The sequence below is a fragment of the Columba livia genome, chromosome 2, assembly GCF_036013475.1.
Source record: "Columba livia isolate bColLiv1 breed racing homer chromosome 2, bColLiv1.pat.W.v2, whole genome shotgun sequence".
Taxonomy (NCBI): domain Eukaryota; kingdom Metazoa; phylum Chordata; class Aves; order Columbiformes; family Columbidae; genus Columba; species Columba livia.
In genome coordinates, this window is record NC_088603.1 from 98587250 (window position 1) to 98606366 (window position 19117).

At 38.4% G+C, this 19117-nt stretch overlaps 1 protein-coding gene across 1 annotated transcript in view; it reads left to right on the top strand.

The window, feature by feature from the left end:
• The first annotated feature begins 333 nt into the window (after nucleotides 1-333).
• The window catches only part of TEX10 (testis expressed 10), a 57958-nt gene continuing 39174 nt past the window's right edge, over nucleotides 334-19117 (top strand). Inside the window, exons 1-8 of the mRNA XM_065052955.1 lie at nucleotides 334-450; nucleotides 869-998; nucleotides 4152-4340; nucleotides 5124-5830; nucleotides 10943-11186; nucleotides 13119-13231; nucleotides 15504-15742; nucleotides 18840-18975. Coding sequence (XP_064909027.1) covers nucleotides 4155-4340; nucleotides 5124-5830; nucleotides 10943-11186; nucleotides 13119-13231; nucleotides 15504-15742; nucleotides 18840-18975 — 1625 coding nt within the window. The 5' untranslated portion in view covers nucleotides 334-450; nucleotides 869-998; nucleotides 4152-4154. The remainder of the gene's footprint in view (nucleotides 451-868; nucleotides 999-4151; nucleotides 4341-5123; nucleotides 5831-10942; nucleotides 11187-13118; nucleotides 13232-15503; nucleotides 15743-18839; nucleotides 18976-19117) is intronic.

A 19117-nucleotide genomic window follows, 5' to 3' on the forward strand; every position in this document is an offset into this window, starting at 1 on the left:
TCATGAAGCTCTCGTGGTCCACTGGTTCAACACCTGGCTGCTCTGCTGTAGGTACGTACAACAGTGATGGTTTGCCTGCCCTTGTTTAACACGTTGCTTTGCCAGCAAAGAACTTTTACTATAGAAAAGGGAAAATCTGCTGTAACCCGTCACCAGAGCAGCACCCGAGAGCACACCGCTTCGAGGGAAAGAAAAAAACATCTTTGCAGCTCTTCCCCGCAGCAGCAAGGTCACGGCTCACACCTCGGGCCCCTCCCGCCGGGGCGGGCGGCGGAGCCCGCCGCTGCTGCAGGTGGCGCCAGCGCTCCGGGGAGCGGGAAGGGAGGGGCGCTCTTTCCCGCTCCAAGCGGGTGAGGGTGGAGGCGCTCTCTGGTCGCAGCCGCTCACGTGGGCGGCCGTTTCCGGGCAAGCTCTCGGGGGCGGAAGGGGGCTCGCGCTGCCGCGTGGTTGGTGAGTGGCTGGCGCGCGGGGCTCGGCGGCGCCGTGGCGGCGCGCGGGAGGAGGGGCCCGTCCCGGCCCGGTCCGTCCCGGCCCTGCCCCGCGCTACCGGCCGCCTTTGTGTGACCCACCCCCTTCCCAAACGCTCCTGCGCAGGGCGGCGGGAAAGCGTGAGCACAGCCGCGGGCGTGTGCCGGTCCCCGGGGAACCAGCGGCCTCGGCTCCTTCGGCCGCGGGCGTCGCCCGCCACTCCTGCCCCACCTCCCCTCGCCCAGCGGCTTCACCTCAGCCGCGGCTCCCACCGCTGCTGGAGCCGCAGCTCATCCCCGGGGCGGCTGCGGCAGCTCCCGGGAGCCGAACTCGCGGCCTCCCCGCCGGGAGCCCCGGCAGCCGGGCGGGCACTGACGCGCTTTATTTGAACGCCTCGTAGGGCGCCTGGAGCGGAGCAGCTCTTGGGGAACACGCCGAAAGATGTCCCGGGACGGCGAAGAGGGCTGTTCAACGGCCTAGACACGCGGGAGGGGCCGCCGCCTTCACTTCAGCAGCGCGTTGGCTTCGGGGTACGGCGGGGTGACCGGGGTGCTCTGGGAGGGGGTTGTGTTCTGTAGTGGTTTTGTGTGTTCTGTGGTGATGGTGTTCTCTGGTGACCGGTGCCGTGCTTGGCGGGAGCCTCGGAGAGTTAATTGCGAGCGAGTGTGGCCTTTAGCTGGCAGAGGATTTGCCCAGGTGCAAACCTGTATCAGATGAGAGGAGTTAGGGCGCGTACCACGCCTTCTGGTTTCTCAGGATTTTCCCGATTGCCCGAGCTTGTAAATGTGCTGGTGGCAGGATTCCCTGAGGATACCGCTTCAAAGCTGCGATTCCAGGTGAAACAGGGACTCCTTCTGGTTCCCCTCTCTTTCCCTAAGCCTGATGCAAAGATAGTCAAGTGACACCTGAAGTAGCTTCCGAAAGTGTGCTGTACAGCTTTGTGTTAAAAGAAGCTAATATTGATTTGAGGTTATTTTAATGTTTTGGATTGTAAAACTATGCTAGTGTGTAAGTTGTTAGGTGCACTTAGCTCAGTCCTGTTGGAAGAGGGCCAGCTGAAAATACATTTGAAGTCAAAAGGCAAACAGTTGTTTCAGCAGGAAGTTTCATTAAAATATTTATGTATTTTTAAGCAAAACTGTATACAGCTTATAATGTTTCGTTACGCAGATATCGTGGTGTTATTATGGCTTTAGTTTTGTAACCATTTTATCTCTGATTTAACGTGATACATATAAATTGGAAATGGGTATGTTGAGATTTCTAATAAATAATTTCCAGACTATGCAGTGTAAATTAAACTGTGCTGCTTTGGTTTAACTGGAGATAGTATATTTCATAAGCCCCCTCCTTTAGGAGAACTTAATTGACTTTGTTCAGGCGTGTCTACACCTGTATTGTAAAGTTTTTAGTGCTAAATGGAAGCCAGACATTTTGTCCTGAAATGTGAGACTTTCTAAACGTCTTTGTTAAAGCAAGCTTTGTAAGTGGAAATAACGTGTCAAAAGATTCTAGCTATTTCTGTATGTCTTGCAGTGAAATAGTGAAAATCTTTTAATTCCTTCTAAAACATGCATATGGTAAAAATCAAAAGCTTATAAAACCATAGTTTTTATGGTTGGACAGTAAAGGACCATTTTATTTTGGCACCAAACACCAAATTTTTTCAGTGCCTTTTCAGTTGATAGGTCACTTATGCTAAACTTACACTTCAGTTAAAGTGGTCTATTTTAAGCTAACATGTGAAAAGCAGAAATTAAGTTGTAGTCAAATGTTTGTTTAATCAGTTCAAATTGTTTTAAAGGAATAGAAAACGTCAACTGGATTTAAAACATTCTTTAATGATCACCCTGATGATGTATATGTGAAATACTGTAGTACAGCACAAATTTACGGTTTGAAGTCCATTGGGAGAATAAGCTCTAGAATTTTATTTTCTGCAGTGAATGGTGATCATATGCACCATAAAAGAATCATTGTTTGGATATTTTATTTTGAAATTTCTGTGTTTAGTTAGCTGTATTTTTTTTTTTTCTTTTTAGGTAGTATGGTCTTTAAAATCTGAGCATTGTGTTTGCAACTTTTTGTATAGTTCAGATGTTAAGAACCCAAAGAGTAGTTTGAAAGAGAGAAGAGACAAAAAGTTTATGTACCTGATAGCATGGACTTGATACAGTGTACACTGAGGTCTGGAAGGATTCAGATTTCTGGCTCTGTAAATTACCTGTTATAATTAGAAAGTTGTGAGATATTAAACCTCAACATCATAATGGCTTTGTGCTTGCCTCCCTCTTCTCCCTTTTAATCTGTAATCTCTGCAGCCATTTCCAGCAGTCATCAGACTGTGGATTCACGGTCTTAATGAACAGATGTCTAGGTACAATTTCTATGTGATGTTGAATGTTGTGACATCAGCTTCTGGAGTTTTGTTATGAATGAATTTAAAAGTACAGAGATTGAGGGAATGAAGATTAACTAAAGGAGCCTCCGTGTGTAGTTTTATAGTTCGTTTTTTGGTTTGTGTGGGGTGTTGTGTTTTTTTTTTTTATTTATCTGTTTGCATAGCAAGGTTGTGGTAGCTGGGCATCTACAGGGGTGGCTTCTGTCTTCTGTTTTAAGATTTAGTTTTTATTTCTCATTATCTGACTCTGATTTTATTTGGAATAAATTAATTAATTTTCCCCAAGTTGCATGTGTTTTGCCCGTGATGGTAATTGGTGAGTGATCTCTCCCTGTTCTCATCTCAAACCATGAGCCTTTCGTTATATTCTCTCTGCCCTGCCCAGCTGAGGAGGGGAGTGACAGATTGGCTTTGGCAGACACCTGGCGTCCAGCCAGGGTTAACACACCACAGTCTGGTAGAATTAAGAGTACTTGTATCAGTACAGATATGTCAAAACCAAAAAGTCATTCAGAAACTGAAGTGTGGGTTTTTATTTGTTTTGGTTATTGTACATCTATTGTAAAATGTCCATATGACTTCTAAGTATAGCTATTCATATTTCTTATGCCTTGTGAAACATGACTTAGTTTTTCAGTCTCTTTTTTTCTCTATATGTGCCCATTTAACCTCTTTCCACTCCATTCTTTATAGTTTTCGTGTTTTAATGCACAGACTGGACTTTTCAGTGTATAGTGGAAGTTTTCTTAGCTACTTGTATAATACTGTTATCAGTGAAGGCTTGATTAAACCCATGATTTCACCTGTGCAGAATGTATGCAATTAATGATTGAGCTGGTAAACAAAGTACAAATTAAATGAAACAGTTCACTGAGCTCCTTTGGCTTGGCAAGAGTCAGCTGTGTAAAAAGTGGCTTTATTGGCAGGAACTTTTAATAACAAAACCAAACCAATAACTTAATCTGATAAAACAGTGGGAGATGCAGATACTTAAGTGATCTTTTTTCAATAAAGTAGTTCTCAGAGCAAAGACAACCAAAGGAGCAGCAGAATGTTTTCTGGACATGAGAAGAATAGCTGTACTGGCTCAGTCTGCATGTCTGTTTAGCCTAGCATCTTGTCCTGGGAGCAGACATTAGTTTATGCATAGGAAAAAACATAAAAACAGTAGTCTTCATAAGGAAGTTGCTGCTCTTTGGTGGAAAAAATATTTACTTGTAGTGTATTTAATGAAATTAGAATTCTTAATGTTTTGGTGTTTTTTTTTTTTTTTTTATTTCAGAGAATGAGAATGACTAAAAAAAGGAAACATCAAGAAGATTTCCAGAAAGTGAAATTAAAAGTTGGGAAAAAAAAGCCTAAACTAGAGAATGCAACTGATACTACCTTCAGAACAAAGGCCATACAAATTCCTGAGCAGCTTAAAGAAGATGGAGTGCTTCCTACACAAAATAGAAAACTTAACATAAAGGTATACTGTGGCATTATATTCTGAAAACAGAAGTTTACTTGTAATTTGTCTAGGTTTACTATGCTCATTAGAGTTGATGAAAACATACTTATTAAAAAAAAAAATAAAACCCCAGGAGAGTATCTGCATATAGTTTCTTTGTCCTTGGCAATAAGCTGAACTGTGAATTTAATGACTCAAATTGCTGGACCAGCATATAACCCAAAGGAAAGGTTTTCAGCAGTGCGAAAACTAAAGTTGCACATGTTTAAGTATCTAAGATTAACATTTGGTTTTTGAAAGCCTTGGCTGATAACTTAAGGACAGGATTTTAAAAAGTAGGCTTCCTGAGCTTATGTTTTTTAAAAAACCTTGTGTTGCTTTGGGTGGTGGTTCTGCTTTTCTTCCTTTGCATCATCTTCTATCTCTTGCAGCTCTCTGCTTAAACTGAAGAAAGCTGTTGAGACTGAGATTTCATAGTTCTACTTTTGAGGCAAACTGTGAGAGGACTTATTTTTTATCATCCCTCTGTTAAGTCAGTAGGGTTGTGCATAATTGTAGTTACCTGAAGGACAAGTCGTCATGTCTTGTTTTTCCTGTCATTGAATTTTGATGATTGTTCATTATTACACTTTAATTTTATATTTGTTCTGAATGTATTATGCTGTTATAAACAGCAGTACATCATAAGAATAAATTCTGTATTTTTGAAGTGTTTGAGAAAAATGTGCTGGAAATAGGTGGGGAAGTTGAAAGAACTTAAAGAAATAATTATGGCAAGTCTATATGTTTCTTTCCTTTTAGGATCTACTTTCACAGATGCATCACTATAGTCCTGGGGTTAAGCATAATGCACTTGTTGGACTCAAAGATCTTCTTTCTCATTATCCGTTTTTAATTGATGCACACCTTTCAAGTGTAATAAGTGAGGTGGCAGCCGTGTTTACAGACAAAGATTCTGGTGTCAGAGGAGCAGCTGTTCACCTGCTGCAATTCTTGGCTTCAAAAATAAAAGCTGAACAGATTGCTCCATTTTTTCCTTTGGTAAGTGCCCATCTCTCCAGTGCCATGACTCACATCAGTGAGGGAATTCAGGAGGATTCATTGAAAGTCTTGGACGTTTTGTTGGAAGCATACTCAGCTCTTCTCACAGACCGCAGCAGTATATTGTTGAAGAATTTTGTAGAGCTTATTTCCCACCAGCAACTGTCAAAAAGACTCAAAAGCAGAGAGAAACTTTCCTGGATGCTCTCTGTTAACCCAAATCGCAGAGTAACTTCTCAGCAATGGAGGTTAAACGTACTTACCAGGCTCAAGAAGTTTCTCCAAGCGGTGGTAGATGGATCCAGTGAAACAGAGGATGAAGGGCTTCAAGGACAAAAGGATACCCCTCGTTCTGTGAGGAACCCAATATGCATCAGTTGGAAGGACCATGCAAACAATCAGCAACATATACAACTGTTTGAAAATGGTGGCTTACGACCAAAGATCAACTCATCGTTTAGACTGAGGTGAGAAAACCTTAGCTAATTTGGGAATTAATGTCAACTCTGTGATCACAATGTTAAACTGTGGTTTGTTGGTGTTGAAGACAACAATTTATTTTTTTATTGTGGGATTGACCCTTTGCTGTATTTTACAGCATTTAGTGTAATGGGCAGTATTAATGCAGTGGCTTGAAAATATGTAAATACTCAGATAACTGTGCTGTGCATATAACATGAACTTTCCCATTATCAAGTAAAAGCTTTATTTTATGCTATTCATAATTATTTTGGAAGATCAGCTCTAGGGTTTTTTGTTTGTTTGTTTTGTGGGGGTTTTTGTTTGTTTGTTTTGTGGGTTTTTGTTTGTTTTGTGGTTTTTTGTTTTCAATGTGAACAGGCAACTACAGGTTGTTGCAGGATATCAAATAGACCTGGGGCAAGCAGGCAAATTTCTTTGCATTAACCATAAGCTTGTTTCTTACACTGCGATAATGAATTTGACTGAAATTTTTTGCTTTTGCCTTCAAGAGTCTATTGTAAGTTTAGGACTCTCTTTTCTTCGTATATAGCTCCTTTTAAAAAAGACAGCATGATATGGTGTGTTTGGCTCTATGAAGTTCTGCTGAGTTTCTGATTCTAGATAGTTAGTTCACTGGTTCATATCTTCACTATGGATAAAAGATGTCTCGTCTGAGATGTTGAGAAATATGGAAGGAAGTGTAGTGTGCTTAGTCACAGAAAGGTTTCTGTGTTTTTAGTAATACTCTAAATATATGCGAGCTGAAGTTAAGGGAGAAATAACTAACTATCTTTATTTCTTTTCCTCCTTTCTGAATCACCGACTCCTCAAACTAGAGGGGAACTTAACATCCCACTTCATGGTACCTTTTAAGCGTTAGCAATGCATATACATGAGGATGCCATAGATGCTACATACTGGCTGATAGGAGACCTGAAACGATGACGTGGAAAAATAGAAACTATTCAGCTGTTACATATTACTTCTAATCCATACGTATCAGGTTGGCTTGAAGACAAACCACAGTCCTTGTTTTACTGCTGGGGGAGACTAAATAAGTGGTCATCTAGGAAGTCAGTGGCAGAATAGAGTCTAAAACCCACTACCTAATCCGTTGCTATGTCAATCTCATATATTTGAAGCCCGTGCAGAAAAGAGACCTCCTGTTGTAATCCCACAGGTATTGGCCTGAATTGACAGGTTTTCCAGCTCTGTCATGGAGACACACAAAAGGTGGTTCCATTCCAACTCTCCTAGTCTTCCTCTTGGCAGGTAGCATATTAACATAGCATAAGGGTTCAGTCATGCTCAAAAATATCTGCTCTGGTTAAAACTTTAGTTGGAAACTATGCCAGTGAAGTCCACTTGAGGAAGGGGAAAGGGATCAATGCTGATCACAAAACAGTCCTATGGTCTTCATCTCAGCAGTCAGAAGCATACAATTGTGAACAACTATATTTCAGAGGATTCTTGCGTGATGCCCTGCTTGATATGATGTGTGTGATATACCATGCCCTGTAGTAGCTGAAGATGCATTGTGTCCAAGGTCTAGGAAAGTAAACTTCTGGTGTCACCTGAATTGGATTCTGCTTTTCTGAGGAGCTAGATTTTGGTGAAACATCGTGATCTACTTGTGGTTATAAATACTTTCAAAAAGGAGTTTGCAAGCATGAGGACGAGCCAGAAGAATAGAAAGAAACATTGCTAGAATTCAAGGCGAGATTGGCAAAACAAGCTGATGGCAGCAGAACAGAAGAATGAAAAGAGGAGGGCCATCTGCAGAAGGTACTAAAATGTTCTTTTTCTATTGCATTTGTGCATATTTTTGGTATGTTCATTTTGCCTAAAGGGCCAGTACAGCTTGTTTTAGTGGATATCTGCAAAATGCTAGGAGTGGAAGTTACTGCGGTGACTTTTGTATTTACCACTGAAATATTTTCTAGTCATCTGAAGATGATTAATTCTGTCTCTTCCAATCCCAGCTGTGCCATTCCCAGGCCTCTTCTGTGGCTATTACTGTAAGGACAGAAATTGCTTCTAATAAGAGGTGCAAAATATCTGTAATGCTTCTTGAGTACTTCCAAAATCTCAAACAGTATGTGTGGGTTTCCTTAAAGAAATTAATGCACAAATAGTCAAGCCCTAACTGTAGGTAATACCTTGACCAAACCATAAGTAACTAATTGTGGTATGTATTGATGGACTCATCACTAGTACTGCAAGTGAGTTTCAACTTTGTCCTTTAAAAAGCAGACTTCCAAACACCACTAATAGTATGCTACATTTTTAAAATTCTCATATCTTTTCAGTCTTGCAAGTTCATTGATTAGTGATGGCACCTCATTGATAACCTTGTGATTATGGAAAAAGATTTTCAGGATTGGTTTGCAGTTTTAATGTTTAGGAAAAAGTGTGGATTCTGAGCTTTGCATGCTGGATGGTTCAACAATGCAGATATTAAGACTTCATTATTTTCTGTTGTGTGCTAGGTCTTCCTACTGTGTGTGATTTAAAGATTACAGTGATTATCAGAATATATCCTCTGACTGTGCTGCTTTTTGCATCAAATTCATTTCAGGTGTGGAAAAATGGAAAACCTTCACAACTTAAATGTGGTGATACCAAGGTGTGTGATGTGCATTTGGAATGGAAGTGGTGCTCTTCTGTTTCTGCTGAGAAAGGAGAAAATGAAGCTGTGGAGAAAAGCCAAGAAGACTTGAGAGACCAAAATGGAAGATGGAGCATAGTGAATAAATATGTACATAGTGTGATCTGTGCATCAGATGGAAATGGGAAAATACAGTTCACTTGGTGTACTGAATGTTTCTTTGCTGCAGTTGGCAGCACACACACAAAAGGAGGACAGTAACTTGACTTAGGCTCTAAGCCATAAAAACTTATTGACTTCCAATGACTTTCCATATCTTAAGCAACAGAAAGTTGTTTCCTTATGTTCTTTTTCTTTTACACTTCCTTGACTTCCCTTTGCTGTACCTTTCAGAAAAGTACTGAAATAGTTGGAGGTCTGTGTTATGCTTTTCTAGGAGTCTTAAGGCGTGTGTTGGGAGTGTGTTCTTGGGTTTCATGCACTCTTAAATGTTTAATTTGGACATTTCTTTGTGTGTGTTCCAGAGATAGCTGATATTACAGCAGAGCTCTAGAATTTGAGCAATTATTTTCAGAGAAACGATTCAAGACTACTACTTCAAAATCATTTCAGGATCTCGGTGGAGTGTGTAGTCATGGCATAGCATTTACAGGACAACCTGACTTTTTCAGTGAAGTTATGGTCTTGGTATCAACTGGTTTGTCCAGTGACACTTCAGAATTTGTTGTGGTTAAAACTGGAAGATGGGATTTGTATGCTGTGTCTTTAAATGACTGTGAGTTAGATGTCTAAGTTGGAACCATTCACCCTAAACTCTCTTTGTAGTCTGAAAGAAACTGGCGTCTTTACTGCAGTGCCTGTGGTGTAGAAGGAATATAGAGCAACAAAAAAGGGACAGATAATCCAAATTACATTGACTGCATATGTTGGTTGTTGTGGTTAATCTTAATAACATTTTAAGATGTCTGATAGTTGTAGTAGCTACCACAGATAAAACTAGCATTTTTTTCTTATGAACAGTTAAGTTTCTGTCTACTTTATTTTGTGCTAGAGATCTAAATTCTCTCTCCCATTTTGCTTTTATGGAAAAAGGGCTGGCATTTGTCTCTCACTTTCTTTTTATTCATTTGCAGTTGTCTTCTCCCTGCTCCTTTTACAGTTTGTTAATACCTGGGTTTGTTTTGGTTTAGTAATTTTCTTGAGAGAGCAATTTCAACCAGAGAGACAAGACAGAATAAAATTTTTTATTATCTGCATATTATAGATGATTGCAACAGCATGAGAAATGAAGCTTCATAGAAGGATATAAATAATTGGATAATTTGGAAATAAGGTGACCAGGAAAAACTGCTTTACCTCTTCAATCAAACATTCACTTAAAATATTTGTGGAGACAACTTCTTTGCCTATCAGTGGAAAGAAAGCAAATAGTCTTTTAGATCCTATTTTTGAGTGTATATGTAAAGAAATAATCGCTTAGAGAATGTCACTGAATGTCACAGAAAGGAGTTTTAACAGAAGGTTCAGCGTACCACTTTATGTATATTATTAGGAAGTTATAGTTATAATGGGAATTCCCTGCTGTGGGTTAGAAAACAAGATCAGAAATAATCAATTGAAATTGTTGCTTTTTTTTTTTTTAATGTCTCTTATTATTTGGAAACCCTTCCAGAAGCTTGTATTGCTTAAAATTATTGGGAGTTATTTAGGGGTTTCTTTCTTTGAAGAACCTTTTTTATAAAATGGGTACAAATTGCGTGACTTGATCCAGGGGTGGGATTTTGTCATTTGTGCTAACAATCCCTTTTGAAAATGAAGTGTGTTATGGGGGGTGGGGCAAAAAGTCCTCTTGGCTTTCTTGCTTTCTGGGAGATGTTATTTTAATTTAAACTATATCTCATAATTTTTTGATAAAATTTTTTAAACTTTATCAGATCATTTTAATAACTTTTCAGCTTCTTGCTCTCCAGACCATTAAAGGTGAATATTAGGTGGGAACCAGTTATATTTCTGAAGAATGATTTTTTTTTTCTTTTCTTTCCTATTAATATGAACAACCATTATGTTTTTTATAGCGATGGTTATTAACTCTAATAAACCACATGCATTTGACAATACTTTGTAGTCAGTTTCATTATTTTGCTTCAAGGAGCTTAAAACTTAAAGCTTTTTTATTTTGTTGTGCTGAGTACAGTGAATTCTTATCTGTTGGTTTACAGTGATATGATGATGCAAATCACATTTCTCCAGTTTATGGACTTCATATAACAATGGGGAAAGAAATGCTGAAATCTAAGTTGTTACAAACTTGCAGGGAGACTGTGGAGAAGGTTTGTTGTAGATGGTTTAAATTCCCATTGTTCCTTACTGAAGTTTCTAGCAAGAAAGCAAGCAAACATTTAATGTATTTTAAAAGTAATTTTTCCTGTTATTCAGAAGGTGATAATGCCCTCATCTGTTAACTTGTTTTTAAAGGTGTAATTTTTTTTTTTTTGCCTTTGTCATTTAGGTCTGTGGCAAGCGTAATGGACAGTGCAGAAAAAGGCCTGTCCTCGGCTGAAAACTTAAAAGGTTTTATTGAGATAATAATTCCATTACTGATTGAGTGCTGGATTGAAGCGTCTCCTGCACAATCAGCTCCCATTCTTGGAAACCTTTTGGAATCGGAATCTCAGCAGCTTATGCAGCAAGTGCTTAGTATAATACATTTATTGTGGAAACTCACAAAGCGACATGATGAAACGTACAAAATGGTAAGGGAGATGAAATCTCTGGCATAATGATGACAGTTCATTTTGTTTTGATTGGAAACTAGTGATTTGGTGGTTGGGAGGAGTGGAAATACTTTATTGAGAAAAAGCCTAGGTTTGGTTAGAATTTTATTTTGGATTTTGTCAGGTGTCTTACTCTAGAAAATAATCTGTTGAACTGAGCTATGAGTTGAAATTGAAAGTGGTATTGGAGAAGAGGAGCATTTTGTCTCCCACATAACCTCTAGAATATAAATCTGAACAAAGTGTGGAATGGAGTTGTTTGTTCCTTGCTTTTGTGTATTGAAAAAATTTACAGAGGTGGGGGAGTGGAAGTGTATAAAGCCAAAAGCCTTGGAAAGGTAGGGGATAACGGGTGGTACGAGATGCTGTAATTGCTTCGTGCAGCCTATGTTGTGTCACGATTGATAGTATCACAAGACATTGAATCAAGTTCTCAATAAGAATTTTGGAAAATACCCTTAAATTTTTTTTTTTCCCCTAATTATTTTGCCTTTTACTTTGATAAATGAATTGCTATTTTTTTGTAGCTTATGCTGCTCTTCAAATATTTTTGTGAACTGAAAAAAGAACACTCTTTCCACTTAGGCTGTTGAGAGTAGTTGGAAAGAATGTCTTGACAGCTATTTGTTTTACCTGTGTATAGGACTGTAGGCCCATGTACTAAACAAAAACGTACACTTAGAGTAGTTATGGAAACACATTTGTGGAATCATTCTATTAGACCAGAGTGACCCAACATACACAGCCTGATGGGTGGATCAGAGTTGTCTGAACAAAACACGCTGTTCTCTTTTTTTCCCTTCTTCATCTTTTCTGGAGGGTCTGTTGGAAGCAGGCAGAAAACAGGCAGTTAGCCAGGTAAATACATGTGGCAGCCTTTTTCTTTAGGGTACTGGACCTGCTGCCCTTAACCAAAATGCAGGCACCCTGTGACTCTGAAAGGTGTGCACCTGTGGCAAGTTGAGAGCTGTTCTGTTTCGCAGTTGCATTACGAACTAATGATATTTTGGAAAAAAAAATCTGATGTCTATGCAACTTTTTGGAGCATATTGTGTTTTAGATAAGAGAAACAGTTTATTTTGTCTTTTCCTTTATAGACACCTTTATACCTAAAATCCATTTAAATGCTTCAGTTTGAAAATGTAAGCTTTGCTTATTTAATAGCTCTTGGGCTTACAGGCCCAAGTGCTTATTGTAGACACTTTGGGAAACCTCTGAATATTCTATGTGGAAAACTATTAACCTTTGAAATAGTTTAATGGTCATTTTTTCTTCTTAATACTTGAGTATCAAAAATATTATTCTGCCTGACTAATTTGACAGCAGTGCAGGCTTTTTTTTTCCAATGAGTTCTGCTGGATACTTTATGGAATGGTGACTGCGAGTGTCTGCTAACCACAAAGTAAAATTATTTGTAAATATTGAAAAAAATCCTTTGTCTGTAAGGATGGCCTTTATACTGGAAAAATTTGTCAACGGGCCTCGAACTACGAGTACACTGATAATGGGAAAAGATGAAAGTGATGTGGGAATACATCTTAATGAAAAACTCAGGACAGTCACTACAAGTTAATCAGAGTTCACTCTGATTTTTATTACCCTCATAAATCGATATAAAGCACTTTTGATTCACATCTGTAAGTCACACAGTTTTATCAACATCAATATGTGCTAAGAAAACATACTGGTCCAGTTTGGATTAAATGTTGTTGCTCCACCTTGTTTTGTGGACCTTCAGGTTCATGCACAGGACTTCACATTTACATCTGAAAGTAAAGTATATGAACACTTGCAAAGATGGTAAGGTTTCTGGTTTTCATTGATTACACTAATAGATTTTTGGAAGATGACTGCATTGATGTATTTCACTTACTACCCTGTTTTCTGTCTATCATCTGCTTTCCTTAACAGGAGCTATGGCTTCGAATGAATTACCTTGTTGATTTCAAGCACCACTTCATGCGTCATTTTCCTTATTCTTTACACGAAACAGTAAAGCACAAAAAGAAAGATTCATGCAGAGGGTAAGAATAAAATCAATGTCATGTTACAGCTTTTAATTTCGTAAGATAAGTGTGACAATGTCAATCTCACGCTTTTATGTTTTTAATGTTGGAAAAGGAAACTTTTTATTGTGTGTTCCTTGAAGATCTGTAAAGAAGTTTTTATAGGAAAGTAGCATTGCGTTGAATTGAGAAGTTTTTCTTGTTCTTTGTAAAAGTATTGTATAGGAAGTCATCTGAATAGCATCTAGTAGAAATTAAAATGCTGTCTTAGAGAAATTATTTTATTGAACACTTGATCTGGAATTTGCATGTTGCTACATGGTGATTCGTGATAGTCTGATTGTTTTCATATTTCTGCATGTCTTCTGCAGTTGACTGCTGAATTACATCAAAACATAGTTAATTTTCTTTTTCCCACCCACATCTACTCTTCTACAGTTGTATTACAGGGCTGGATAAATACAGTTAGGAGGGGAGATGAGTCATATTGTGCCTATCCTGTTATGGTAAAGCAGTACTGGAGCAGGACAAGCCAGTCACAGATGCTTTTCTTAACTATTGAGCTGGCAGAGTGGGCGCACCAATTTAGTTCTGGCACAGGCCAGTAGCAGGTTGTCTCCCCTCTCAGTTCCCAGATGTGAGACTCTGTCCGTACAAAGTCTGTTGTGGAATTGTTCTGCGCCTTTGCAGTTTGTGTAAAACGCTGGTGTATGTATATGGGTTATCAGCCCGTGTCTATCTGGGTTTCAGATACTTGCAAACTGCCACTGCAGGTTGAGTTCTAGTAGTAGAATCATCCCTTTTTATGCTAAGGGTCTGCTGTGGTACTCGAAGCTGAAAACCTGTTTAATATTTTGACTTGCATTTTCTCTTCCTGGAAGGGGCACATAGATCAGAAGTACAGCATAGCTCTTTGTGAAATGTTTTAATTTCAGCTAAGTCTTACCCATTAAGTTTATAAAGCCAAAAGGTGTTTTGCTTTTCCAGGGTTTGACCTGAACACCCTTCCTGGAAACTGAAAATCTCAGAATTAGTAGTTAGACAATGGAACCATCTTTTTTGTTTTATAGATGATATCCTGACTAACCATACTTCTGTTCATCCTTTTTCATTCTGCTACTAAATTTTGCCCCATTCTTGCACTTTAAAATAAACATGTTGTTGGATACATGGAGGAAAAATGATCTGTGGAACTCTCTTGTGTTCGTATTGTGACTGTTACTTCAAGCCTTCTGGAAACTTAGCTTCATCCATGAAAGTAAAAATGATTGCTTTTGTTTACCTTGCTTACCAATATATTGGGTTAAAGGCCTGCATTTGGAAATCTTCGAGGCTTCCTTCCTTCTCCAGTTTGCAAAATGTTGCAGAAATCTACCACAGTATTGTTCATAGTATGTATTATCTACACATTCCGAACATGGAAAAATTATTAACATTTATGCCATGTGTAAGTGATGTCCGCAGGCTGAGATTTGTTTGCTTATATTGAAATGGTTGGCTCTGAACTGGTGAGTGACTACACTTACGTTAGTGCAGGTTGAAGTTATTTCATTTTCACAGCTAGATTTTGTGTTGTGAATGTAAGTGTTCATATTGTGCAGCTTTCTGTGGATAAATGCTGTGACTTATTATTTTTTTTTTATGCTGTGAGTGGCCAGTCAGCAAGTAAAGAACTTTGAGCATTATATGTCAATCTGCGGTACCCTTGATTTCTTTCTTAATATCCCCCAATTTTACCTCTCAAAGCTCTGTAGGGCAATAGAGTGGTCCTGCAGAATATTGTAATGTTAAAAAGGTGGCTTTGATTCCACATGAGTTTGGAAAAAAGTACACAAATTTCTGTGTTCATGGTGCTTTTTGTCATTTTGTAGTAATGACAAAATCCGCGTGATTCCTCACAGAAGAAGAAACACAGAAGACACTGAAACTAAGGCTTATTTTTTTTTACTAATCTGTTACTGGTTTCAGTCACCTAAAAGTGCTGCTAGACCACAGTAAGAGTATCAAACAGGAGAAACCAGCTATAAAGATACAGTTTAGAGCTTTGGTTGTTGCTCCTACTATAAATATGAGAAATAGACATTTTGGTGGCAGAACAAAAAATTTCAAGTACCCAAATGTAAAATGTGAAGACTTTTAAATAGCATATTGGCTTTATAGTGTTAATATTTAGATATTTTTTTCTACATAGTATAATTTCTAATGAAGTAACATATATTAAAAGGCACAATATATATATTTTAAAATAATCTCTCTCTTTTCTTTTCTTCCTCCTGCCCCTTCCCCTTAGCAACAGGTATTGTATGACATCCTCAAACAGTGTAGACCATCTTTTACTGAACTTAACCTTGTGTGACATAATGGTTTCACTAGCAAGCACTTCAACACTTCAGACAGATTCTGGTTGGCTGGATATGATAAGGAAATTTGTGACAGACACCCTTCAGGACGGCAGCAAGCTGAATAGCAAGCAGGTGAACAGATTGCTTGGTGTGACTTGGAGACTAATGCAAATACAGCAAAACAAAGGTAAGATATGAGTAGTTTCTACAAAGCAAAATTATGCAATGACAGAAAGCTTGAGTTATTCTGGTGTTTTCAGGTCACTTCATCTTATATCCTCAGTTGTTACATTATAATGTATTTTGTCTATAGAGGTGAATTGAATTTTATGATCATATCCCTGCATGTAGCATTGAAAACTGCTTGATTTTTAGGAATGCTGTTAGATTCATATTGTTGCTATACCAAGTATTAATATATTTGTGTAGCTGTTCTCTGGTTTTACTACTTAAGATATTCTTATAGATGGGAAGATTGTTTTCTTCACTGAAATAATTACTGGAATATAGAGGTGCATGATACCTTAATATCCCAATCCTTATTTAAAATCATTAATGCAGCCAGTACTCTTCTGTGAGTGCTGTCAGATAACCATTCTAGTTCTGCAATGACATGAAATGCCAAAATAGTTTTGATGGAAGCGGCTGTAGAATATTTTCCAAGGTGTTTGGTTTGAATCCTTTTTCAAGAGAAAACATATTACTGATTGTAATCAGTACATACAGTATTTTGGCTTGGCTTGGCTTTTTTTTTTTTCCTTTTCAAGTACTGCTTGGTTGTGTTCCCAGATGAGACCTTGGTTGACATGTCTGTTAAATGATTGATGTAGGACTTTTTAAAGAAAGGAATATTTCAATAAATGCTGGAGAAATGGGCTGGTGGTTCAACAAGGAAGGAGTGCAAAGTCCTGCACCTGAGAGGAGGAACAACCTCACTGTTAGGGTGACCAAGCGCTGGTACAGGTTGCCCAGAGAAGTTGTGGAGTCTCTATCATTGGAGATATTAAGAAGCTGTCTGGAAATGGTCCTGGACAGTGAGATCTAGGTGATCCAACTTCAGCAGAGGTGTTGGACCAGATGATCTTCAGAGGTCCCTTCCCACTTCAACCATTATATGATTTGGTGGAAGCAAAACTTTCTTCCTTGATTTATTTATTTATTTTTGGATGGTGCTCTGGATATTCTGAACTATGTTGCATCAGATGATACTGCAAAAGATGGTACATACCAAAAAGATGTCTGTCTTTTTTTTTTTTTTTTTTTTTAAAAAAACCTATCTGACATTTGGATTAAGGACCTGAAAGGGTGTGTCTTCTTTAGAAGACAATGCAAAAGAAAAAATGAAGCATTACAATCAACACTTCTTTTAGAACACAATGCAAATCAAAAGAGGGAAAATTTAGATAGAAGAAACAAGGAGCTAATGAATGAGAGATGAAATAAACCCGTAGTTAAACTCCTGTGTATTATGCCACAAAAGCATAGTGGTATCTTTGCAGTTGCATTTTTCATGGTTGCCTGTTTTGAGTGGATTTTTATGCTGGGGTGAAATGCACATATCCACCTTTTTCTATGGATGTCTGGAAGAGCTTTGAGCTGCGATGGGTGAAGATTTCTCTCCCACTGTTTAAGTTCAGACTCTGGATTTACTCTCTGTAGTTAGGAGGTCCGCTCCTTTCTTGCATCTCGCAGGTATGACTTTTGCAGCAGCTTCCCTGCTAGTTGTATTTTTGATAAATTTTCTTCAAGTAATGAAGAGAGTACTACGTTTTAAGAATACATTTTTAAATTGCATCTGCTTTTACATTTGTCCTGTTCATATGAAGCAATTAAATAGTAGGACCTGCTTTACTAAATGCGCCATAGAGTTATTGGGAAGTGGCTGAATGTTCTACACATTAGAATATTACTTACTATATTTGTTCAGTTAATAGTTTGTTAATTAGCTAAAAACTACAGAAAGGTACCATTGTTATTCAATTAAGAATAAGCCAGTGTTCTGTTTAAGAAATGCTTCCAAGATGGTTCTTCACCTGAAGAATATGTGAATTGAACAAGTTAATGCTCCTGATGCAATGAAAATAACTTAATGATATATCTTAATAAAGACCATTCTAATAATTCTTATTTTTCTGTTAACAAATATGTTAGATTTCAACTTCTAAATGGCTCTCTGCATTACGCCTGAGTATGATCATACCATTTCAGGTGCTTTTTATATAGTGTCTTTTAAAGAGAATGCCTGTATGATAAGTTAAACATGTTCCCTGGTAAGAGTTTTACTGATGAAGATCAGCCCCTGACTGCATCTGGAATTGTTTTTAGTATGGAGCATTCTTATCTCTGTGGGAAGAGGTAGCACGGAACACAAAACTGTCTGGTTTTGAATACATAACTTTTGAAGACTGCTCTGTACACCTGGGTGAAAGACAAAGCATTCGCAGTCTTGATTTATGAAGGTAATAAAGTGATTGCTGCTATTTAAGTATGTCTTGACAGCAATGAATTCATTGGGGGACCTCAAGCTCTTCTGAGACAAATTGAGTCAGGTCTTATACCCTCCATATATATTTTTAAGTTTTCAGATGCTTCCACATTCTTTCCATTATCTTCTCTGAATTCAGATATTTTTCCATGCTTTGTTAGTTTTTATATCCGGTGGTTTATCTGGTGATGAGAGTTTTAGAGGAGGAAGGGTTTCAGTGGAGTTTAGCAGTTCTCTTTGCAGTGGCTTGCCAGTGTGGCATCTTGAAGTATGTATTTTCTGGTTGATCAGCCAATGTCATTTGGAGCCAGTTGGTTCAAAGACAGAGTGAGTTGACAAGGCTGGTGTGTGTGGCAGGGAGAAAGGGATGGTATAGAGAGAACTGAAGGCACGGTGACAGCGATGTTTAGGGGAGCGTAGGTGCGGAGTAAAGGAGAAGATTGATGTGAGGTTGCTGCACTAGGGGAAAAGCATGTGGCAGATAGCTCTGGAAAGAAGGAATTTATTGTTTCTCAGCTACCTCACAACATGTACACTGCCTCGTCTTCGAGAAGTTCTGAAGTTTTCACTTGCATGTTGTCTCTAGTCTTTTGTGTCTCTTTCACAAGCTACACAAAAATGTTGTTTCAGTGATTGTTTTAAAGCATTTTGTTACTTCACTGTGGAGTTAAATGTAGCTGGTTGCAGATCCAGGTTATAGCTCTTCTGTGTATGTGTGTGTGTGTGTATATATATATATATGTATAAAATCAGAAGATTAAGAAGCACTACTTCAGATTTTTATATGTTTTCTTTCTAGTGGCAACAGAACCCTTGATAAAAGCAGTATATACACTATACCAGCAAAGGAATCTTCTCTTTCCAGTTCGGACCTTGCTTTTGAAATTTTTTAGCAAAGTTTACCAAAAAGAAGATTCGAGGACTCAAAGAATCAGGTAAAACCCTTTTGCATATTATTTTTTCATTTCAACATTGTCTGTTTGTTTCAGAAGTCAGAATACTGAATCTCTGTGTAGATACTGTAAAACTTCATTCTGAATCTGTTTTGGTACTGTGACACTGAAATGTGAAGGTTCA